At 43.2% G+C, this 24,613-nt stretch overlaps 2 protein-coding genes and 1 long non-coding RNA gene across 5 annotated transcripts; all 3 read right to left on the bottom strand.

Moving 5' to 3' along the window:
- Positions 1 to 3,268: 3,268 nt before the first annotated feature.
- Positions 3,269 to 9,551, bottom strand: LOC140181827 (uncharacterized). 3 transcript variants are annotated; one of them, XR_011877326.1, is made up of 4 exons: positions 9,228 to 9,551; positions 5,265 to 5,319; positions 5,048 to 5,176; positions 3,269 to 3,607 (listed from the first exon to the last, which is right to left on the bottom strand). It is a non-coding gene; the product is annotated as an uncharacterized lncRNA (long non-coding RNA). The 3 variants fall into 3 exon arrangements; XR_011877327.1 differs by lacking the exon at positions 9,228 to 9,551 and adding an exon at positions 5,411 to 5,566; XR_011877325.1 differs by lacking the exon at positions 9,228 to 9,551 and adding an exon at positions 5,411 to 5,566 and having other exon boundaries at positions 5,048 to 5,319.
- A 45-nt stretch (positions 9,552 to 9,596) lies between these two features.
- On the bottom strand, positions 9,597 to 13,085 carry LOC140182425 (uncharacterized). The gene is made up of 5 exons (XM_072228623.1): positions 12,885 to 13,085; positions 12,739 to 12,793; positions 12,522 to 12,650; positions 9,646 to 10,360; positions 9,597 to 9,611 (listed from the first exon to the last, which is right to left on the bottom strand). The coding sequence occupies exons 4-5, from the start codon at positions 10,351 to 10,353 to the stop codon at positions 9,597 to 9,599; spliced, it is 723 nt and encodes a 240-aa protein (XP_072084724.1). The 5' UTR covers positions 10,354 to 10,360; positions 12,522 to 12,650; positions 12,739 to 12,793; positions 12,885 to 13,085.
- Positions 13,086 to 13,292: 207 nt separating this feature from the next.
- Positions 13,293 to 16,049, bottom strand: LOC112779122 (uncharacterized). Its single transcript, XM_025823377.1, has 3 exons — positions 15,249 to 16,049; positions 13,920 to 15,113; positions 13,293 to 13,865 (listed from the first exon to the last, which is right to left on the bottom strand). Exons 1-3 carry the CDS (start codon positions 16,047 to 16,049, stop codon positions 13,293 to 13,295), a joined length of 2,568 nt encoding a protein of 855 aa, XP_025679162.1.
- Positions 16,050 to 24,613: the final 8,564 nt, after the last annotated feature.

The following is a 24,613-nucleotide window of genomic DNA, read 5'->3' on the forward strand; positions in this document are numbered from 1 at the left end:
CCGCGAATTACGACCCATACGCCTGGGTGACTTCCGATGTGAAGGACTCGCCAAATCAGATGGACGAGGGGGAGCTAACGGAGTTCCGTCAAGGCGAGTACTTGTGCGGAGGGACAGACGAGGAAGCCAATTATGACGTCTTCGTTCCTGCCCCCAATGAACGGCTATATGAGCTTAACTTCCATTCCCCTCGGGTCCCCGACTGGATCTGGTTTTATAAATACATGTTCACCCAGGTGGGGGTTCGTATCCCGTTTTTTCCTTTTCAAATGGCACTTCTTAACCGGATCTCCGTGGCGCCATCGCAACTGCATCCGAACAGTCAGGCTTCTATCCGCTGTTTCGAGATGGTGTGTAAATATCTGGAGCTGCCGGTATCTATTGATGTCTTCCTTTTTTCCTTCAACCTCACGAATCCTTCTAAGGAGGGAAAGGCAAGGAAAGAGTTCATGTCCTTCCGATCTGCTCAGGGTCGGAGGATCTTCGGGTTGTTTGAGGACTCTTATCACGGGTTTAAAGATAAATATTTTAAGGTGCGTCCGGTCAAAGGTCGTCACCCCTTTTGGTTGTCGTTAGAAGGGGAGCGCCTCATTCCGACGTACTGGAGCTTTGGGGCGGGATCCAACACATTCATTAAGGTGTCTTATAAGGGGATGTCCGCTGTGGACAAGAGGGTCGCCGACGTGTTGTTGGCAGTTTTTGGGAAGAATCATGTGAATCTCCACCTCTTGATGGGTGACCGGGAGGTCGCCAGGAATTATGTTTGTGAGTTATTTTGCCTTGTGTTTTTGCATTTTTATTCATTTGCTTGGTTGTGCCGGTTTCACGATTAACTTGTTTACTTGTTTGTTGCAGTGGAGATGTCTACTTCCGTGACAGAGCTTGAGGACTAGTTCAAGACTTTCTTGGCGGACAACGATGAGGAGGAAACGGAGAAGATTGATGGGAAATCGGAGGGCCCTTCTGGGGATAAAGATCAGGCGATGCCGTCACCCCGTGACACCGAGATGATGGATAAGAATTCTGATAGGGCGCGCGTTTCTCCAATCCGTGAGGAGACGGTCGGCCCTGAGCACTCGACCTCCGCTCAGCAAGAGGATGATGATTTGAAGCTTATCCCCACCCCCAAAAGGCAGAGGGCATCCTCCAGTCCGGAAGGAGCTCTCACCGTGATGGAGAGAAACTTCAATGTTGGGGCTTTCATAGACTCCCAACTGATCCCTGGCACGGAAGATCACTTCCTCGGTACCGAGCTTGCGGGGCAAGCGAGGTGGATGTACCGAACGCTTCTCCGCGGAGCTGTCATAGCTCAAAAGGATGAGTTTGAGTTGTCGGGGATGCAGTCACTACACAGGAAGCTCGAAACTGCTGCCAAGGCCAACAATGAATTCAAAGCCCAAGTCAAAAACGCTTCAGGAGTAGCTATCTGAGGCGGGGGAAAAGCTTAAGGCTACTAAGGAGAAAGATGTGTCCGCCAAGGAGAAGCTGAAAGCCTCCGATGACACCGTGTCCCGTTTAACCGAGCGGGAGATGACTCTGGAGAGCCAACTTAATGTCGCACAAGGTCTGGTAGTGGCTTTGGAAAAAGAGCGTGACGTGGCCGTCTCGTCGGCTAAGGCCACTCAAGCTGAGGTTGAGGAGCTTAAGAAGAAACATAAGGTGACCAGAGAGCAGGAAAAGAACGCGATCTTCATGACTGAGGAGGCTCTTAAGGCCCAGGTGAAGATCGTGGCTCCCGACTTCGACACGTCAGCAATTGGAGTTTTCAAAATGATCAAGGATGGCAAGATTGTTGACATGCCCAAGAAATGAGCTCTTGTACCTTGTGCTTTTGTATGGATTTGTGGTTTTGTTGTAGAACTTTTGAAGCTTGCTTCGTTATACATTAAGCGTCGCTTGGTCGGCTTGTGATTATTGTCTTTTGCCTATTTGATAGCGTTTTCGTTTTGTTTTGTTACCGTTTTGTCAGTATGAGCCATCCGCTCGTGTTTATTTACAGTTGTGTTGGTAATTCGGCGAAGCTAGGTCGTGGTCTTTTGCTATCGTTGTAGCCGTTTGTTATGGCCTCAGTTTAGGTGGCTCCCGGGGTGATCAGTCCCGGGGTGCCGTATCGTGGTTCCGTTTAATGCGTCGTGAAACTTGTTGTCGTGTGATGTGTAAGTAGGAAAAAGAACAATAGAAGTAAAATGGTTGAAATGACAAGTAAACATTAACTGGTAATTAAACAATTCTGTTACCATGGCAGATACAAAGGTAAGTGATTAAGTTCATTAGGTCGCCTAGCCGGCATGCTTGATCTAGGGGTAAAACCTTCTCATGTTGCCCGCATTCCAAGTTTTCGGGACCTCCATTCCATCGAGCTTCTCCAATTTGTAGGCGCCCTTGCCAATCACTTCTTTGACACTGTAGGGGCCTTCCCAGTTTGCCGCCAGTTTGCCTTCTCCCTGGGTCGGTAGGCCGATGTCATTGCGCTGTAGGACGAGGTCGTTTTGCTCAAATTCCCTCTTGAGCACTTTGGTGTTGTAGCGTAGAGCCATTCTTTGCTTTAGTGCTACTTCTGACAGGTGGGCCTTCTCCCTGGTCTCATCCACTAGGTCCTTCTCTACAGCTTCTTCCACCCCCTTGAGAAGTAACCGTGGGCTCGGCTCGCCGATCTCTATGGGTATCATCGCGTCTACCCCGTATGTCAGGCGGAATGGGGTTTCTCCCGTGGCGGACTGCTCGTTTGTACGGCAGGACCAGAGGACTGAGGCGAGCTCATCAGCCCATGCTCCTTTCTTGTTGTCTAGCCGCTTCTTGAGTCCCAGCAAGATGACCTTATTTGCAGACTCAACTTGTCCGTTTGGGGGGTGCTCCACCGAAGAGAATTTCTGTTTGATGCCCAAGCCGGAGAGGAACTCTACAAACTTCTTATCGGTGAATTGCGTCCCGTTGTCTGAGATAGTGGACGAGGAGATAGTGGCCAGTTGCTCGGCCTCTATCCATTTGGTATAACAGTCGATGGCGACTATGAGATATTTGACTTGCTCTGGGCCAACCGGGAAAGGTCCCAAGAGGTCGACTCCCCACTGTGTGAAGGGCCGGGAGGACATCATCTGTAACACCCTACCACACAAAGCTTTACGCTTAAGTCGTAAAACAGAGGTGATGTGGTATTACGACCTCTAAAATAAAATAAGTACATATAATAGCAGAAGAGTTATAATATGCTAGGAGCCTTGAAGGATAGGAAAAATAAAAATCGCGAGATAAAAGCGCAACGCTCTAGGAACGAGTTAACTTGCATGCTAAGAAAACTGTAACTGTCAAACATAAGATAACAGAAGTAGGAATAGAGTGCCAAAGATACAAAATAACAAGCTCCTAACTCAGCCTGCGAAGTCAAGACTGGCCAGAGAATATTTACACATATATACATACATATTCAAAACCCAAAAGTACATACACACAATCCTGCCTCTCCATAAACCTCTAAGAGGATCAAAAAGGACAAGTTATGCGGAGAGAAAGCTAGTACATATATATACATCACTGTACAACAAAACTATCCAGTAACCCCTCCGCTTTAAGAGTCCAGACGACTAACGAGATGGCTCCCGGCCTGCATCTGAAAATCAACAACATAGTATGGAATGAGAACCGAAGGTTCTCAGTATGGTAAAGGTGCCACACACATAATATATAAGGTCCTGGGAATGCCAGAGGCAATCCTAGAACGCCGACACTCAGATTGTAGAACTTAAAATATTAAACAGAAGCCATAAAAGGTGGTTTCCTAAAAAATATTTAATCCTAACTTAACTTAACCTTAAATCTAAGTCCTATACTACCATTCCTCCATACCTCCAATTCCATCATGCATTTTCACAGACAAATAAACAGATAAAGGCAAACACAAGAAGGTTACAACTATTGCAGGTAACAAATACACATTTAGCATGGCAAATACAAATAGGCACACCCAATTAGAGCACAAGCAAGTAATTCAAGTAATATGCATATGATGCATGCCTGTCCTATGGCTGATGAGGCTCATCTGTCGGTTATCCAGCCAACCCGACAAGTCTGAATTGTCCTTAGACTGTCCCCCGACGTGCATCCCCAAGAGTCTATGCATAGATTTTTCTCAAATAATCAATATTGCTCAATGGGGGTAACATTCCCGGGAATTTATATAGTGCCCGGTCACACTTACGTCGTAGGGTCAACAGAGTATCGAGTTTTCAACCTGGTACACGTGGTGGCAAGCCATGGCACTTAATCCAGGGAATCTCGTATCTCAGATTATTCAAATTCATAAGCCATATAAATAATTCAATTATAATTCATCAACATCCACATCATTCTCAATTGCATCTCATTCATCATCATACATTAAACATATTCAATCCTTATCCTTCATTATATCACCTCCCATTCCATCCATCAATAGTTTCAATTCAAAACATAATTCATTCTTTTCTAAGAATCAAACTTCAAACTTAAAACATACTCACTATCTTAATAACTCAAAATCAAACCATATAACCTTTAAATCTAAATCTCTTTTAAATAATCATCTAAATAAAATCTCTAATTTTTTATAAAATTTCGGCAGCATCTCCTCTAAAACTCGGACTTTGCCACCCTTTTCGGGTCCAAACCTGCTTTCTTTTCAATTCAACATACCCTTCCTCATCATCATAACAATCACCACAATAAATCTACTTCAAATCAACAATTAAACTCATCCAATATTCAAATCCAACAACCAAAATTCAACTAAGAATCATAGTTCACAAATCCTAGGCTTTTAACACAAATACCTCAAATCAATAATTCACCAAATCATTAGTTAATCAACAAGCACCAAACTAACCATGTTCATCAACAATAACATTCAACATCCAAAATTAATAACTAATTATCCAATAAACTTCAACCAATTATATTCATCGACAAATTACTAAATATTAAATATACACCTGCATTCCAACTTATCCTATGGTCATCTAGCCTAAGTTTTCACAGAACATTATATATTAAATGCAAGAAACCTAAACCATACCTTAGCCGATTTCCACGTAACGACCAAAGCTATTTATTCAAAACCAAAACAGCCCCTCAAAACTCAACTAATCCGCTTCCTCCAAGTTCCAGTATTCACAATTTCAAGCTCCAATTATTTATTTTCAACCTAATACACATTCATAATACATATATACCCAATTTAATACTCAAAGCTCAAATTTAATGAAATTAAAATAGAATTATCGTATCCTCACCTTACCCAAGCTTCACATAAGCAAGAGTGAACGTTTCTCTCAAGCTAATTGGATCCTAAAACATCAGAAATCAAAGAAATTCAATATTCCCACTTAAAATTCGAAAATTGGGGGAAGATGAAGCTGAGAGTGAAATAGCAAGTTACCTATGAAATTGTTCCGGTAGAAATGTAGAGCTCGACGCGGTGAACGCGTGGCCGCAAACGGTGCGGCGATCGGAGCTCGAACGGAGGAATTACGGGATTTGGAACTTTGCCGTTAAGGTTCGGCGTTCCTTTCCTCTCCCTGGAGCTCAGCTGCGTCCTTGAGGAAATGAGGGAAAAAGAGCCCGTGGCTCTTTTTAATGGGCTGGTCCGGTTGGACCGATAGCCCGGTTCGGGTCCGGTTCAACCGGTTCGGTCTTTTCGGTCCATTCTTGGACCGTTTTCTTCAAAATTAGTGTCAAAATTCTCGTTTCGATGAGCTCTACCCTATTTTGATATAATATTCGCATTTCTAATCCTCCTTATTAAAAAATAATTTATTAACTAATTATCTACTAATTTAACCGGGGTTTACATTCTACCCACCTAATAAAGAATTTTGCCCTCAAAATTCAAATATAGTTACCTGAAAAGAGATGTGGATAGTCCTTTCGCATATCTGATTCGAGTTCCCAGGTATGTTCCTCGATACCAGCTCGTCTCCAAGCTACTTTTACCAATGATACTTCCCTTCCTCGTAATCGTTTAACACTGGTGTTATCAATCCTCACCGGAATTACTGGGAGTGTTAGATCTTCTCTCACTTGAATTGGTTCTGGTTCTAGAACATGACTTGCATTAGGAGTATACTTCCGAAGCTGTGATACATGAAATACATCGTGCAAATTCGAAAGGTATGGCGGTAAGGCAATTCTATAAGCCACTGGTCCAATTCTTTTCAGAATCTCAAACGGTCCAATATAACGAGGATTCAGTTTCTTGGTCTTAATAGCTCTTCCCACTCCAGTGGTTGGTGTAACTTTTAGAAAGACATGTTCTCCCTCTTCGAATTCCAAAGGCTTTCGCCTCTGATCAGCATAGCTCTTCTGGCGGCTTTGGGCTATAAGCATTCGACTACGAATCTTCTTTATCTGCTCAGTCGTTTCAGCTATCATTTCAGGCCCTAATAAACTCCTTTCTCCAGTTTCATACCAACACAATGGAGACTAACATTTTCTGCCATACAGAGCTTCATATGGAGCCATTCCGATGCTCGCATGGTAGCTATTATTATAAGCAAATTCCACTAATGGCATATACCGGTCCCAGCTCGCCGGTTGGTCCAAAACACAAGCTCTTAGCATATCTTCCAAGGTCTGAATAGTTCTTTCTGACTGACCATCTGTCTGAGGGTGATACGCAGTACTCAAGCTTAACTGAGTCCCAAATGCACGCTGAAAAGCTCCCCAGAACCTTGATGTGAAACGAGGATCCCTATCAGATATAATGGTAGAAGGCACGCCATGCAACCTGACAATCTCTTTAATATACATTCGAGCCAATTCCTCCATTGTGCAGCTTATTCGGATAGGAAGAAAGTGAGCTGATTTTGTTAGTCGATCCACAACCACCCAAATAGCGTCACAACCAGATCGGGTTCTAGGCAAACCTATCACAAAATCCATTGCGATACTCTCCCATTTCCATTGTGGAATCTCCAAAGGCTGAAGGGTCCCTGATGGTCTCTGATGCTCAATCTTAACCTTCTGACACGTTAAACATTTAGATACATGCAATGCCACATCATTCTTCATACCTGGCCACCAGAACATCGCTTTCAGATCCTGATACATTTTAGTGCTCCCTGGGTGAATTGAAAACCCGCTCTTGTGAGCTTCCTTCAAGATACTTTGTCGTAGGTCTCCAACATCAGGCACAATAATCCGGTTCTTGAACCTCCATAAACCATCATGACCTTCTGACATTCTCCACTGTTTTCCCTGTTCAACTGCTGGTAATACCTTACGTAACGCTTCACTATCTTGATGAGCCTTCAGAAGTTCTGATTTAAAATCACTTGAAATCTGTAACTGACTCAAACACAAAATTCCAGATTCTTCTCTAACTCCCAAATTCAAACCTTGAAATGCCTTCAGTAACTCTTCCTCCCGTAGCATCATCCAAGCTGCATATAAAGACTTCCGACTCAAAGCGTCCGCCACAACGTTCGCTTTTCCTGGATGATAATTCAATTCAAAATCATAATCTTTCAGAAGCTCCATCCACCTCCTCTGACGCATATTCAACTCTTTCTGCTCAAAAAGATACTTCAAACTCTTATGGTCTGAGAAAACATGAAACTTAACGCCATAGAGGTAGTGCCTCCAAATCTTTAAAGCAAACACAACAGCAGCAAGTTTTAAATCATGTGTCGGGTAGTTCATCTCATGCGGCCTTAACTGCCGTGAGGCGTATGCTACAACATTCTGGTGCTGCATCAAAACACACCCCAACCCTTTCAGAGATGCATCACAATACACTTCAAACGATTCACTTGGTTCAGGTAATACCAATACAGGTGCAGTAGTCAACCTGTGCTTCAATGCCTGGAAACTCTCTTCACATTCCGGAGTCCAGATAAAAGGTGTATCCTTCCTAGTCAACTTAGTTAAAGGTAAGGCGAGTTGTGAAAATCCTTTAATGAATCTGCGATAATACCCTGCCAAACCTAAGAAACTCCTGATCTCTGTCACTGAAGTTGGTCGCTCCCAATTCATCACTGCTTCCACCTTAGCAGGATCCACAGCTATCCCCTGCTTACTCACCACGTGGCCGAGAAACTTCACTTCACTCTTCCAGAACTCACATTTAGATAGCTTAGCATATAACTTCCTGTCTCTCAGAATTTGCAGCAAAGTTCGCAAATGATCAGCATGTTCCTCTTCAGTCTTAGAATAAACAAGAATGTCATCAATGAAGACAATAACAAACTTGTCCAGATACGGTCGAAAAATCCTGTTCATATAATCCATAAATACTGCCGGGGCATTAGTTAACCCGAAAGACATCACTGTATACTCATAATGACCATAACGGGTTCTGAAAGCAGTTTTCGGAATATCCTCGTCTCTAACCCTTATCTGATGATATCCGGATCGCAAATCAATCTTAGAAAATACACCGGCACCCTGTAACTGATCCATTAGATCATCGATTCTAGGCAACGGATATTTATTCTTCACAGTGATCTTATTCAATTGCCGATAATCGACACACAGCCGCATACTCCCATCCTTCTTCTTTACCAGTAACACTGGCGCTCCCCACGGAGAAACACTTGGTCGGATAAAATGCTTACCCAACAGATCTTCCAGCTGAGCTTTCAGTTCAGTCATTTCTAAAGGCGACATCCTATAAGGAGTAATTGAAATTGGACCGGATCCAGGTACCAACTCAATTGCAAATTCAACCTCTCGGTTAGGTGGGAATTCATTAATATCATCCGGAAACACATCTGGAAATTCACATACAACCGGAATTTGCTCTAAACTCTGATCATCACCTGATACTCCCGCAGTTAATAACATAATACCCTGACATTCGGTTCCAGAACAGTTTACTATCATAGTGTTCAAATAGTAACTATTCACCACAACCGGTGCTTCTGACCCTTCTGGCATAAACTGTATTGACTTCTCAGAACAATCAAGCAAAACATGATTCTTGGATAACCAATCCAATCCCAAAATGAGATCAAGACCAGTCATAGGCAAACAAATCAAATCATGCACAAATTCACGCTGTTGCACTCGAAAAGGAACTTGTGGACATTCTATCCTAGTCACCATAGCTTCATGAGTAGCATTATATACTTTCAAATCATAACCTAAAACCACCATTCTCAATCCTAATTCAAGGGCCTTTTCAAATGCAATAAATGAATGAGACGCTCCTGAATCAAATAAAGCATTTAAGATTTTACCAGCCATTTCACAATTACCTCTAATAAGTGTCTCAGATCCCTCAGCACCAATGGTAGAAGTAGTGTATACTCTCCCCGGCTGTTGCACCCTACCAGTCTCATACTTCTTCTTCTCAGGGCAATTACTGGCTATATGCCCGGGCTGTCCACAGGAATAGCACACTCCAAGTCCTAATCTACACGGAACTCCAGGATGATATTTTCCACACTTCTGACAATTCAGATCCTGCTGTGGCTGCTTCCCAAACCTTTTTCCTTGATTAGCAGTAATATTCGGCCTTCTATAATTACCCTGACCCTGAGTCTGCTGCGGAACAAAGCCTCCACGCTTGAAATTCCTACCTCTCGAAGCAAAGTTCCTCCCTGAAGGCCTCTGAAAAGGCATCCTCAAACTCCCTTTCTCTGCTGCCGCCTTCCTTACACAATCCTCAGCCACCCTACTCTTATTCACTAATTCAGAAAACACCCTGATCTCCATTGGGGCAACGAAGCTCAGAATATCGCTCCGAAGACCTCCCTCATATTTAATACACTTCCATTCAGCAAAATCTTCAGGCGCACCTTGACAGATACGAGAAAAGCGACATAACTCCTCAAATTTGCTGGTATACTCAGCAACAGTCATCTGTCCCTGCTTTAACTGCATTAATTCAAGTTCCTTGGCATTTCTAGCTGAATTAGGAAAGTACTTCTTATAGAACTCTGTCCGGAAAACCTCCCAAGGAATCGCAGCACCATCAGGCTGCAGGATACGTCGTGTTCCCTGCCACCAATACTGAGCTTCACCTTGCAACTGATAAGTCCCAAATTCAACCCATTGCTCTTCAGGAACCTGTTGTGCCTGTAACGCCCTTTCCATAGCCTGAATCCAATTATCTGCATCAGTGGGATTTGAGGTTCCCCTAAAAGTTGGAGGGCGAACTTTCAGAAATGTAGCAAGTGTCATAGGACCGTCTCCATCATTATTGTTCCCATGATTACCCTGATTTATCTGATTACCCAGTGCCTCAGCTGTTGCCTGCATAGCTGCAGCCATATTTCCCAAGACAGCCATAAAGTCTACTGGATCAGTCCCTGTGGGTACAGGAGTAACAGTGCCTGTCCTACCTCTACCTCGCCCGCGACCGCGTCCGCGAGTCGACATCTGGTCCCTATACACACCAAACAAGTGATATTAAGTTGATCAGTCTCAATATCGCAGGTCTAATGCTTTAAGTTCCAAATGCATGCTCACAAACGTTTATGCCATATATATCAATCAGATATCCTAATAGCACATAAACACATAAACAGAGAATGCACAGAAGCACAATCAGTCCGTCTTTCAGGCTCTATAGGAACGAACTGCTCTGATACCATTAATGTAACACCCTACCACACAAAGCTTTACGCTTAAGTCGTAAAACAGAGGTGATGTGGTATTACGACCTCTAAAATAAAATAAGTACATATAATAGCAGAAGAGTTATAATATGCTAGGAGCCTTGAAGGATAGGAAAAATAAAAATCGCGAGATAAAAGCGCAACGCTCAAGGAACGAGTTAACTTGCATGCTAAGAAAACTGTAACTGTCAAACATAAGATAACAGAAGTAGGAATAGAGTGCCAAAGATACAAAATAACAAGCTCCTAACTCAGCCTGCGAAGTCAAGACTGGCCAGAGAATATTTACACATATATACATACATATTCAAAACCCAAAAGTACATACACACAATCCTGCCTCTCCATAAACCTCTAAGAGGATCAAAAAGGACAAGTTATGTGGAGAGAAAGCTAGTACATATATATACATCACTGTACAACAAAACTATCCAGTAACCCCTCCGCTTTAAGAGTCCAGACGACTAACGAGATGGCTCCCGGCCTGCATCTGAAAATCAACAACATAGTATGGAATGAGAACCGAAGGTTCTCAGTATGGTAAAGGTGCCACACACATAATATATAAGGTCCTGGGAATGCCAGAGGCAATCCTAGAACGCCGACACTCAGATTGTAGAACTTAAAATATTAAACAGAAGCCATAAAAGGTGGTTTCCTAAAAATATTTAATCCTAACTTAACTTAACCTTAAATCTAAGTCCTATACTACCATTCCTCCATACCTCCAATTCCATCATGCATTTTCACAGACAAATAAACAGATAAAGGCAAACACAAGAAGGTTACAACTATTGCAGGTAACAAATACACATTTAGCATGGCAAATACAAATAGGCACACCCAATTAGAGCACAAGCAAGTAATTCAAGTAATATGCATATGATGCATGCCTGTCCTATGGCTGATGAGGCTCATCTGTCGGTTATCCAGCCAACCCGACAAGTCTGAATTGTCCTTAGACTGTCCCCCGACGTGCATCCCCAAGAGTCTATGCATAGATTTTTCTCAAATAATCAATATTGCTCAATGGGGGTAACATTCCCGGGAATTTATATAGTGCCCGGTCACACTTATGTCGTAGGGTCAACAGAGTATCGAGTTTTCAACCTGGTACACGTGGTGGCAAGCCATGGCACTTAATCCAGGGAATCTCGTATTTCAGATTATTCAAATTCATAAGCCATATAAATAATTCAATTATAATTCATCAACATCCACATCATTCTCAATTGCATCTCATTCATCATCATACATTAAACATATTCAATCCTTATCCTTCATTATATCACCTCCCATTCCATCCATCAATAGTTTCAATTCAAAACATAATTCATTCTTTTCTAAGAATCAAACTTCAAACTTAAAACATACTCACTATCTTAATAACTCAAAATCAAACCATATAACCTTTAAATCTAAATCTCTTTTAAATAATCATCTAAATAAAATCTCTAATTTTTTATAAAATTTCGGCAGCATCTCCTCTAAAACTCGGACTTTGCCACCCTTTTCGGGTCCAAACCTGCTTTCTTTTCAATTCAACATACCCTTCCTCATCATCATAACAATCACCACAATAAATCTACTTCAAATCAACAATTAAACTCATCCAATATTCAAATCCAACAACCAAAATTCAACTAAGAATCATAGTTCACAAATCCTAGGCTTTTAACACAAATACCTCAAATCAATAATTCACCAAATCATTAGTTAATCAACAAGCACCAAACTAACCATGTTCATCAACAATAACATTCAACATCCAAAATTAATAACTAATTATCCAATAAACTTCAACCAATTATATTCATCGATAAATTACTAAATATTAAATATACACCTGCATTCCAACTTATCCTATGGTCATCTAGCCTAAGTTTTCACAGAACATTATATATTAAATGCAAGAAACCTAAACCATACCTTAGCCGATTTCCACGTAACGACCAAAGCTATTTATTCAAAACCAAAACAGCCCCTCAAAACTCAACTAATCCGCTTCCTCCAAGTTCCAGTATTCACAATTTCAAGCTCCAATTATTTATTTTCAACCTAATACACATTCATAATACATATATACCCAATTTAATACTCAAAGCTCAAATTTAATGAAATTAAAATAGAATTATCGTATCCTCACCTTACCCAAGCTTCACATAAGCAAGAGTGAACGTTTCTCTCAAGCTAATTGGATCCTAAAACATCAGAAATCAAAGAAATTCAATATTCCCACTTAAAATTCGAAAATTGGGGGAAGATGAAGCTGAGAGTGAAATAGCAAGTTACCTATGAAATTGTTCCGGTAGAAATGTAGAGCTCGACGCGGTGAACGCGTGGCCGCAAACGGTGCGGCGATCGGAGCTCGAACGGAGGAATTACGGGATTTGGAACTTTGCCGTAAAGGTTCGGCGTTCCTTTCCTCTCCCTGGAGCTCAGCTGCGTCCTTGAGGAAATGAGGGAAAAAGAGCCCGTGGCTCTTTTTAATGGGCTGGTCCGGTTGGACCGATAGCCCGATTCGGGTCCGGTTCAACCGGTTCGGTCCTTTCGGTCCATTCTTGGACCGTTTTCTTCAAAATTAGTGTCAAAATTCTCGTTTCGATGAGCTCTACCCTATTTTGATATAATATTCGCATTTCTAATCCTCCTTATTAAAAAATAATTTATTAACTAATTATCTACTAATTTAACCGGGGTTTACATCATCAGGCTCAGTTTGGTGGCCGGTGCTCTGTGGAAGTTAGCGTTCTCTTGGCACTTAACGCATTTTTTCACGAACTCCTTGGAGTCCTCCATCATTGATGGCCAGTAATATCCAGCTCGGATGAGCTTCCTCGCTAGGGCTTTGCCCCCGACGTGGTGACCACAGCACCCCTCGTGGACTTCTCTAAGTACGTAGTCCGTCTGATCGGTGTGTAGGCACTTCAGCAAGGGTTGGCTAAGTCCCTTTTTAAATAGTTGGCCTTGTATGATCGTGTATTTGGTAGCCTCCCTTCTTAATACTTTAGCTTCCTTCCCACCTACAGGGAGTTTGCCGTTCTGCAAGAAATCAGTGATAGAGTCCATCCAGGAGGGGCTTATCTTGGTCAGGTGGAGGGCAACTGCTGGTTCTTTCGTGATGCCTTGAATGAGGGACCGATTGCCGGTTCCAGGTTTCGTGCTCGCTAGCTTGGATAGGAGATCTGCCCGTGTGTTCCTCTCCCTCGGAACGTGTTGGACTGTGACCTCCTCAAACTGTTTGCTCAGTTCTTTGACCCTCTCCAAGTACTTCTGCAACAGCGAGTCTCTGGCTTGGTAGCTTCCATTTATTTACGACGTGATGACCTGTGAGTCGCTGCTTACTTCTAGCCTCGTAGCCCTGACTTTCCCAGCTAAGATCAAGCCGCCTAGAAGAGCTTCATATTCTGCTTGGTTGTTCGACACAGGAAACTCGAACTTGACCGATTGTTCGTAGATGACTCCGGCTGCGCTTTCTAAGATGATCCCGGCGCCTTCGGACGTCTGGTTGGAGGCTTCGTCTACATGGAGCTTCCACCGTGTGCCCGTGTCCTCGGTTGGGTCTCCGGTTACTTCCACCAGGATGTCTGTCATTGCTTGCGCCTTAATTGCATGTTGAGGCTCATATCTTAAATCGTACTGGGATAGCTCGATGGCCCAGGTCATCATCCTTCCCGCTAGGTCGGGTTTCTGGAGCACTTGACGAATTCCCTGGTCCGTTCTTACGACCACTTGATGACCTTGGAAGTATTGCCGTAATCTGCGGGAAGAGGTCAGGAGCGCTAGTGCCAGTTTCTCTAACTTGTTGTACCTAAGTTCTGCTCCTTGCGCTTTACTCACAAAGTAAATCGGTTGTTGAACTTTCCATTCTTCCCGCACCAAGACTGCTGCCAGCGCTTCCTCCGTTATAGCTAGGTACAGGTAGAGCGGTTCTCCGACCATGGGCTTACCGAGCACAGGTGGTGTTGCAAGGATCTTTTTGAAATCGTTGAACGCTTCTTCGCATGCCGGAGTCCATTCAAATGCTATTCCCTTTCTCATTAGGTTAAAGAAAGGTAGGGCCTTTGCTGCCGATGCCCCAAGGAAGCGAGATAACGTGGTGAGCCTTCCCGCCAGTCTCTGGACATATTTGACGCAGCCCGGGCTCTTCATTTGGAGTATTGCTTGGCATTTTTCAGGATTGGCTTCCACCCCCCTTTGGGTTATCATGAATCCTAGGAACTTCCCGACCTCCATGGCAAAGGCGCACTTGAGAGGATTGAGCATCATGCCGTGTCGTCGGAGGGCCGTGAACACGTTTTCCAGGTCGCTTAGAAGGTCTTCGGGTCGGGTGGTCTTGGCAAGGATGTCGTCCACGTAGACTTCCACCGTTTTACCAATGATGTCACTGAATATCTTGTTCATCAACCTTTGGTATGTGGCCCCCGCGTTCTTCAGGCCAAAGGGCATTACCTTGTAGCAATAGATTCCTCCTGGCATTATGAATGCTATTTTTTCTTTGTCTGGCTGGTGCATCGGTATCTGATTGTAGCTGGAATAAGCATCCATAAAGCTCAGATACCGGTACCCCGCCGCCGCGTCGACGAGTGCATCAATGTTGGGTAGAGGTAGCAATCCTTGGGGCATGCTTTGTTGAGGTCGGAATAATCCACGCACATCCTCCATTTCCCATTGTGTTTTCTTACCAGGACTACGTTCGACAGCCATCCAGGTCGAGTAGTCAAGTTCCCGGATAAATCCTGCCTCGAGGAGGCTGGCCGTCTGCTTGGCCACCTCTTCTGCCCTTTTCTGTGACATCTTCCTCCTCCTTTGGGCCACTGGTCTGGCTTCTGGCTTGATGACCAAATGGTGCGACATGAGTTGGGGGTCTATCTCTGGCATGTCAGCCGGTGTCCAGGCAAATAGGTCACCATTGGCCCTGATCATTTCTATTAGAGGTTCTTTCAGCTCGTGAGGGAGGTTTCTGTTCACGAAGGTGAACTTCTCCTCCATGTCGCCGACTCTAAACTTTTCTAGGTTCCCTTCTGGTTTGGGTCTCGGCTTGTCGCTGACTCTGGCATCCAAGTCGGTGAGGAACACTCCTGATGCTTCTTTGGATTTCTTTCTTAACGAGAGACTGACGTTGTCACAAGCGACTGCCGTTTCTAGGTCTCCCCTTACAGACCCTACTGATCCTTCTTCAGTTATGAACTTCATTATCAGCATCCTTGTACTGATGACTGCTCCTAGGTCGTTGATGGTCTTCCTCCCTAGGATGATGTTGTAGGCCATGGAGTCTCGTAGGATCACGAACTCTGCCATTACCATTCTTCTCCCTTGGCCTTGTCCCACGGAGGTCGGCAAAGAGATTATCCCGTCCGGCTTGATGAAGTGGTCGCCGAGCCCTACAACGCCGTGCTGGTGAGTCTTTAAGCCGGTGTCCCGTAGGCCCAAGGCGTCGAACACATTGCGGAACATGATGTTCGAGTCTGCCCCGTATCTACAAGGATCCGCTTGATGAGGCCGGTTCCCACTCTGGCCGTAATGACCATGAGAGGGCTTTCCACGACCTCGTCAAACCATTGGTCCTCCGGGCCGAATGAAATGGATGGAAGTTTCTTGGGGCTTCGTGCAGAGGATGTGGAAACCGCCAGGACTTTGGCGTCTTTCTTATGTGCCGATGTCGACCTAGGCACCGCGTTTCTTGCTGTTACTACGTTCACTATGGTAAGGCCATGGTCGTTATCCTCCAGCTCTTGGCGTTGCTTTGCGGCCCGGGTCTTGTCTTCGCCCTCGTGGTCGCGATTCCATCTCCTCGGCTCCCTAATGAGGTGGGAGAACTCGGCTAGCTTTCCATCCCTGATCGCTTGCTCCAGTGCGTCTTTCAGGTTGAAATAGTTCTGTGTCTTGTGCCCGTAGCCCTTGTGGTAATCACAGTAGAGGCTCCTGTTCCCCCCCTGGTCATTCCTTCAGAGGTCGGGGCTTCGACAAGATCCCTTTCTCGGCTATTTGCTGGTAAACTTCCATAATCGGCGCAGTGAGGGGAGTGTAATTAGTGAACTTCCCGACACGAGGAAACGGCCTGGGAGTCTTACTCGGACCGCCGTCCCTAGCGTGTTCCTTTTGTCTTTCTCCGCTCCCGTGATGCCAGGTTTGGTTGTAAGAGGGCTGCCGTTTGTTGGCAGCCACGACTTAGCTGACTTCTTCATCGTTAATGTACTCCCTGGCTACACATTGGATCTCCTGCATTGTCCACACCGGCTTCGTGGTGAGGTGCTTTCTGAAGTCCTCATTTAGAAGTCCGTTCGTCAGGCACAAGCTTGCAACCGAATCCGTCAGCCCGTCGATCTCCAAAGACTCATCGTTGAATCGGTCTAGGTATTTCCTGGTCGGCTAGCCGGATCTCTAGGTCACTGCAAGTAAATTGATTGGGTGCTTTGCCTTTGCGATTCTGGTTGTGAATTGGGCTAGGAAGGCACGGCTGATGTCCGAGAACCTGGTCACCGAGCCCTGCGGGAGGTTATTAAACTACCGTATTGCAGGTCCCGCCAGAGTGACCGGGAAAGTGCGGCACCTTACCTCGTCTCCCACTCCCTCCAGGTTCATTCTGGCTTCGAAAGCCGTGGGGTGCTCCTGCGGGTCTTGGGTTCTGTCGTACCTCATGTCCGTTAGCTTGTCAAAGTGCTTTGGCAGCCGGACCTCAAGGATGGAATGATGGAATAGGGTTGCGCACATTATCACTGGTCCCCGCGTTCTGGTTGTTCTTCCCTCGTCGTCCTCCCGACGAGCGCCCTCGCGGTTTCGCTCTGTGGTACGCCTATCGTGCCTGGTGTAAATGATGGGGTCGTGGCGTCTTCTTGCGCGTCCTCCCTCCCTGGCACTCTTGGTCTCAGACCGTGGGCTAGCTGTTCGTCGGGAGCGGCTTCTCGAGGGGGAGCGGGAGTAGCTCGGTTCGGGAGTTTGTTGACGATGTTCTCGGTCTGTCAGCCGGCGCTTCAGGTCTTGCATCCTGTGACGTAGTTCTTGCATTATTCTGGCACTGTTGTCGCCAGTTCCCCCGAAGGGGCGCCTTTCGGGTGATCGTGTGGTTCGTCTTGGAGGGGACCTCGTGCGCTGCCAAGGAGAAGCCGCGGAGGCTTCCGCTCTGCGCTCGGTCTCGCGGCCTGTTCCTCCTGGGCCCAGTATAACATCCATTCAGGCGACGCTCCCCACAGACGGCGCCAATGTTTGGTAGGTCTGGTACCGGACGGTTCGGGTTGGTACTTCGATTAATGAGAGGGGGAATCGCCTGGTTCCGGGTCGCTGGGTTGAAGGGGGTGCAGCCGACGTCCCAAACTCTTCGTGTGGAGGGGGGTGTCACCTGCAAGGACACTCCGACGCTCTAGTCAGTCAAGTGTGCAGGTGAAAAAGGGTTGAATAGTATATGACGTACCTTGGGGGAAGGGTAGGACCTTCCCCATATATACCGTGTCAGAGGTGGGCCCTGCAATGACAGGCCCACTTCCTTCGATGTTTCCTTCGTATAGCTGTAGCAAAGCTGTCAGGGACGCGTATCTGGGTCGGCAACTGGGCGCCTCGATCCTGACCGTCCAGATTGGGTGGTGCTCGGGTCAGGCCGGCCCGCGAGTGATTTGGGCCAGACCGTAACAGTAACAAAAATCCTCCACTGATAGCAAGAGGTATAAATTTAGTGATAATTCTAGCTAAACTAAAATTTTTTTAATGAAATAAAAAATAAAATCAAGTGCTCAAAGTAATAAATTTTAAATACACTCAAATTTTTTATAATATTAAATTAAATAATATATATTTTCAACTCAAAAACAAAAAAGACACGCGTCTAATATAAATTTTTTCTAATCAAAAGAAATACTGATAAATAAATTTGGTGCACAAAACAAATATAAAGAAGATCAAAACTCTATTGTAAGAGTTCTTAACGGTGGAGATTAATAACTCACATCAAGATTCTCTAATTACATTGCCTATTTGCCTTACATTATGAAGTGGTGCCACACCTTAAAGCATCAAACCTTTTACTTTTATATATTAGTTGGCAAAATTATCTATAATATAAGCATGCATGTGAATGCACAAATTTTAATTACTTGATATATATATATATATATATTCTTTCAATTAAAAATTTTGTGGAGCTAAAATGAGTTATAAAATAAAAATTGAAAGAGAAAGTATGAGGAGACAATAATATTAGTGTACAATGTATACAATGAATTTAAAAAGAAAGGAAAATTAAAAATTAAATATCAGATTCTTAATTAATTATTTAATTTCAAAATTTAAAATTTAAAAATTTAGGATTAGCATTTAAATATACAATTACTTTCAATTTCACCATAATCTCTTAACCTTTGTTTCATCCCAAAACTCGCCGCTATCCCCCAGGTCCCAGAGACTATGCCGACGCCGCCGCATCCACCCCCGACGCCGTTGCGGGGTTCCTGCCGACCGAAACAGTACCTTATTTTTCTGTAGAAGAGTCGGATACCTCCGCAGCCCCTTCCGTACTTTTCCATGGCCGCTGCACTCCCGATCCTGCCTGGAGTAAGCATCATCGTCAAAGGGATATCGAACTTCTTCTTTTTCATCATTCTTGAGGTGTTGATATTCATGTTGATGATGATGATTCATGATTTCGTTGATGTTGCCCCTTCATGATTCCATATTCTAATTCTTTCATTCTCATTCGATCTCCAGTTATCACAATAGGAGAAAAAGGTTGCATCAACACCGTTTGAGTGCTTCTTGTGTCCCATTTAGCTATTGAATTTGTTAGCCTGCTAACAGCAAGAGTGTTGGTAAATTAGGGTATAGAAGATGGTTAAAATTTTAGAATAGCTGAATAAAATTTTTAATTTGAGTAATTTAAGTGGTTTTTTTTTATCGTTATTGGGCCAAATTTTTAGCCCATTGTATATATTGTAAAGATTCTCCATTATTTCCCTAACGGAGTTCAAATTGAAAATTTTAATTAACTAAATTAAGATAATTAAAATTTTTAAAAACTAATTTAAAATTTAAAATAAAATTTAAGAGTTCTGTTGAATATTAATTCCACCAACTACATGTATATGTATATCCATTCACAATTAAAAAACAATTTAGTCACAAAAAAAGGCAATTTACGCAAATAAAATAATTTGAAAGAATGTTTACCAGAATACAACATTACAAAAGAGCAGACACAATTGTAATTTTTCAATTTATATGTAAAATGTGACACCCTAAAACGGATTTAACATACACGTAAACTGCTACACCCTGTTGCGGTTTACATTAGAAGATGAAATAACCTAAACCGCTACACCCTGTAGCGTTTTATGAATAGATAAGCTGCAAGGGTAATTCGCGATACCCTGTAGCGATTTATGAAGGGCGTGGCAGTTTTGAAAATGCCTATATATATACCCAGCTATTTGTGTAGTGTGTGTCATTTTCATTGAAATCTTTAGAATGGAGAGTGAGGAGAGCTTTTTAGTGTTAGTGCATTACTCTGGAAAAATAAAAAAAGAGTAAAAATCACGGTGTAAAGTTTACCGATAGAGAACCACTGAGTGTTTTTATCAGGTCATCTAATATACTGTTAGATCTAAAAATCAGTATATTGGAGAAGTTGGGCGTGTGCAGCACAAAGTGGGTGAAGAAGTTGTTATATAAGATTCCTATTGCGATTGTGTCAACCGGAGTGAAATATGAAACATTTGTGATAGGGTCCCATGAAGATATGCAGGTGTTGTTTCATTGTCGCCCGAGTTTTTAGAAAGTGAGGATACACGAGTTGTTTGTGAAGTTGGAACATGGCATCGATAGTTCTTGGCGCATCGGCGCCGAATCCTCAGTCGACTATGATGGGTGGTGCTTCTACCTTGATGTCTATCGTTGCACCTGATTGTTTGTTGGGTAATCGTCCAGGTGGTGCAATTGGGGTAGTTTTTTTAGCCCGTCCGATTCCAGATGTTGGACATGAGGGAGAACCAGATCTGGGTTGAAAATGCGATGCGAGAGGATGATTCGGATGAAGATCCTACTGACATTGGTTGGGACAGTGACGATGATATTCCGAAAAACCCAGCAGCAGGTTAGGTGCCGTCAAGTAATGGCACACATCAGCATCCTCCACACTTCTTTACCCTGAACTTGGAAGCCATCGGCCAACCGCCGGACACAATTCCAACCTTTGGGGTCAAGGATTGCACGAGGAAAATGTTGCAGTTGAATTTCAAGTTGGTCAATCTTTCCAAAGTAAGGAGAAAGCTGTTCTAGGTGTAAAGGATTACAGCATTCGCCGTAGTATTGAGTAAAGGGTGATAGAGTCAGATCATCTTAAATATCATGGGAGGTGCAAGAAGTTCGGTAGAGTTTGCACGTGGATGATTCGCATCAGCCTTCGGCAGCAAAAGAGCACCTGGGAAGTTCGACGGTACAACGGACTACACACATGCTTGGCTACATCAATATCTAGTGACCACCAACAGCTTGATCATCATGTCATCTGTGTGAATATCTTTCCTCTGGTTTGAGTTGATGCGGCGGTATCAATTAAGGTGCTGCAAGAAGCTACCGAAGCAACGTATAGTTTCAGGCCAAGTTACAAGAAGTCCTGGTTGGCAAAACAGAAGGTAGTAGCATAGATCTACGGGGATTGGGAATAGTCCTATGCCGGCTATCCTGTTGGATCCTTGGTGTGCAGTCTACTATGGAGGGAACCGTTGCTTTGTTGAAGACTTCTCCGGTTTGAGTTGGTGATCAGGTTGATGATTCTACCATGTACTTTCATCATCGTTTTTTGACATTTCCTCCTTGGATTGAAGCCTTCCGACATTGCAAGCCTTTGGTCAGCATAGACGGTACTCATCTATATGGCAAGTATGGCGGGACTTTGCTTTTGGCCATCACGCAAGATGGAATCCTATGTGCTACTCGATATATACCACCAATCCAGGTACTCAACACAAAGGTAACCCACTGGTCCCAATGTTCATGCCATGTCCGATAGTAAAAGGAAAACTATCTATCTCCACCCCTGTCGTCCTTACTATGAAGATAGTCTATATTCAGAGCTGGATCAGGCACATGCTATATGCCACCGAGTTGTGGAAATACCCTATCTACCTAGCTAGTGCCACTTAATCACTGCAAAATATATCAGGTTAGTGACCGCCCGCCATAACCGACTGTTCTCCTCAGTCAGTATCTCCGGATGAATGACTGCAAGTACATCAAGCGAAGTATAAGGCTCCCATACAATCTGAAAGCAAAGAGAGCAGTCAACATTGTAACACTATATACAGATAAGTGGGGGAAGAACTAATAAATTTTGAAAACACAAACAAATGACTTACATCTCGACCACCCAGTCAGTCTAATGCAAGGCGAAACTGAACTATTCTTTGTTCCTTCCCATCAGACGTGGGTAAGTAAGTGGCCCACCTGAATGACAGTAATATTACATCAACGTGTAATTTCAGATGTAGAACGTTAATAACTTGTAACGAAGAATGAAAGACTAAATGTATTAACGGATACCTGGATGCCAACAGAAAAGAGAACTGGTCAAACCCCTGCGGCCTGAGCGTGGGGAACTGCCAAAAGATCTATGGTTGTAGCAAATGTAGGGACCAGCCAAGTTGGTCACGTTTCTGTTGGCCACCCGACACATGCATCGGTATAGCCATGCCAACGCAACTGACCCCCAGCTAAAGCTGCCCATGTCGTCAAGTCTTGCCACAAATGGCAACCATCGAATGTGGACCCGATTCCCACTCTTGTCCCCAAACAGCTGAGTCGAGAGAAGCATCATAATATATACACGTGCATATATGCGCACAGTCTCCTCAGAAGCATCAGCGGGTAACATCCTGAACCCCTCATGGAACCATGTGAAGTGGACCATGTACTGCTTCACCTTCTCCGGTGGCGGAAGCTCACCAAATAACTTCTGGAACCACTCCCACGCCGGTCTGCCCCCTTTGATATGCAAGTGGAAGTCAATCAGGTACCCAGAAACAGGCTGTCCATCCACGGGCAGCCCAGCCAAGTGGTACAACCCAGTCTTCTCTAAATAGGGTATGATTCTATCATGTAACGGCATATTCTGTTACCTGTGAACGCTATAAACACACCGATTCAGCTGTATATTGTGACAAAAATAAAGAACACCTCATTAAATTCTAATAATGTTATTATGTAAATGTAAAATATATTAAAGTATTTTTATATAATAATAGGGATAGAAATTAATTAAAAAAAATAAATAGGAAACAACTAAATAAAATTAGAAAAAAATAACAATATTATAAATAATATTCAAGTATTTTTTTTATTATTATAAATATTAAATTAATCCTAAAGAAATAAATGAAAAAAAGTCTAAATTAAATAAAAAATACTAATAATATAAATACATGTGGAAAATTTTAAATTTTAATATATTATATAAAAATACTTTAATTTAATTTAAATTTACATAATGACTATGACTGTACTGCTAAATTTTACTCTATACAATACATCTATTATAATAATATATGAGTTTTTAAAATTTGTTTGGGGCCAAGGCCGCTACTTGCCCCCAAGCCAAATTCTACATTTCACTTTCCAATTTCTACATTAATTTTTAAAATATAAATTTTAATTTTCAAACCCTAAACTAAACTAAGGTCCTGTTTTTTCCAATTAGCCTATAAGTTCCTTAATACTAAATAAATAAATATACGAATATTAACCAAATGAAAGAGGATAAAGAAACTTACCTTTTCATTGATGTCGCCGGCTATGTGAGCAACGCCGTTGAGTCGGTACAAGCGCTTTTTATCTGCCATGGTTCCACTTGCAAAGATTGCTCCAAGAAACTCAAACAAAACCCAACCTTTGGAAACTCTAACTTCTCTCTACTTTCTCTCTCTATCTCACTTACAATCTTCACAAATAAAATTCGCTACAGGGTACCACAGATTACCCTATACATTTATTCCTTTATAAACCGCTACAGGGTGTAGCGGTTTATGCTCTTAGTGTTTCTAAACGTAAACCGCGACAGGGTGTAGCGGTTTACATACAAATTGAAAAGTTGCAAATGTGTCTGGTAATTTGTAAAGTTGTATTTGCGTAAGCTTTCTTTCAAATTGTTTTATTTACGTAAATTGCTCCCAAAAAAAATTTCAAACAATGTTCCATACTGATTCGATTTATACTTTAAATAATATTTTTATGTAATTCGAATCAACGTGTTTCGATTTACTACTATATTGTATAATTCGAATTAATTTAAGGAAAAGTATGAGGAGCCAATGTATGTTTTATACAATGTGTACAATGAGGGTTAAATTGAAATTATAATTAAATTAGAGGTAATTAATTAATATTGAGTAGTTTTCAATTTAAAATTTGAATCAAATCATGATTCTCGTCAGTTATGGAATCAAATTAGGATTACCTCCCTCTCTCAATATGGTGTGAACTTCTTTTCTCACTCTCTCCTCGAAGCAAAAGCCGGTACAGTGCCGCCATGATTACCAGCTGCTGTCGGACATCGCGCCGACACTCTTTCAACTGGCTCCATCGTCCGCACAGGCCACCGTACGTAGGAGGACGCGCATATTGTGTGAGTCGAGCTCGCGCCACTGCAGCAACCCGGACGTCCAGCGCCTCCGTCGCAGCCGGTTTGTGCCTTCTTCCCGTCGTCGGATGTTCACTTTCTTTGTGAATGTGGATGGTTATTCTTTGGTGCTTAGTTGTAGACCATGATTGCTGGTTATGATTGTTGTTATTTATACACGTTCACATTGGATGTTCGTTTTTGTATGATTTTGGATATTCACTTTCTCAGTTTTCGTGGATGTTTATTCTTCAAGTAATTCAATAAGACCCAAGCAGTAGGCTAGCGTTGGGATGACGCAAGCGCGGGGGGTTTGGGCCTGCAACTCATGTCGGTGACGCTGACAGTTGCAGGTCACGGATGTTCGGTCGCGTGAGGAGTGACGGAGGTTCTTCTGGCGAGGGTGTTGGTGCGAGGAGGCGGA

The sequence above is a fragment of the Arachis hypogaea genome, chromosome 19 (genome assembly GCF_003086295.3).
Source record: "Arachis hypogaea cultivar Tifrunner chromosome 19, arahy.Tifrunner.gnm2.J5K5, whole genome shotgun sequence".
Classification (NCBI taxonomy): Eukaryota; Viridiplantae; Streptophyta; class Magnoliopsida; order Fabales; family Fabaceae; genus Arachis; species Arachis hypogaea.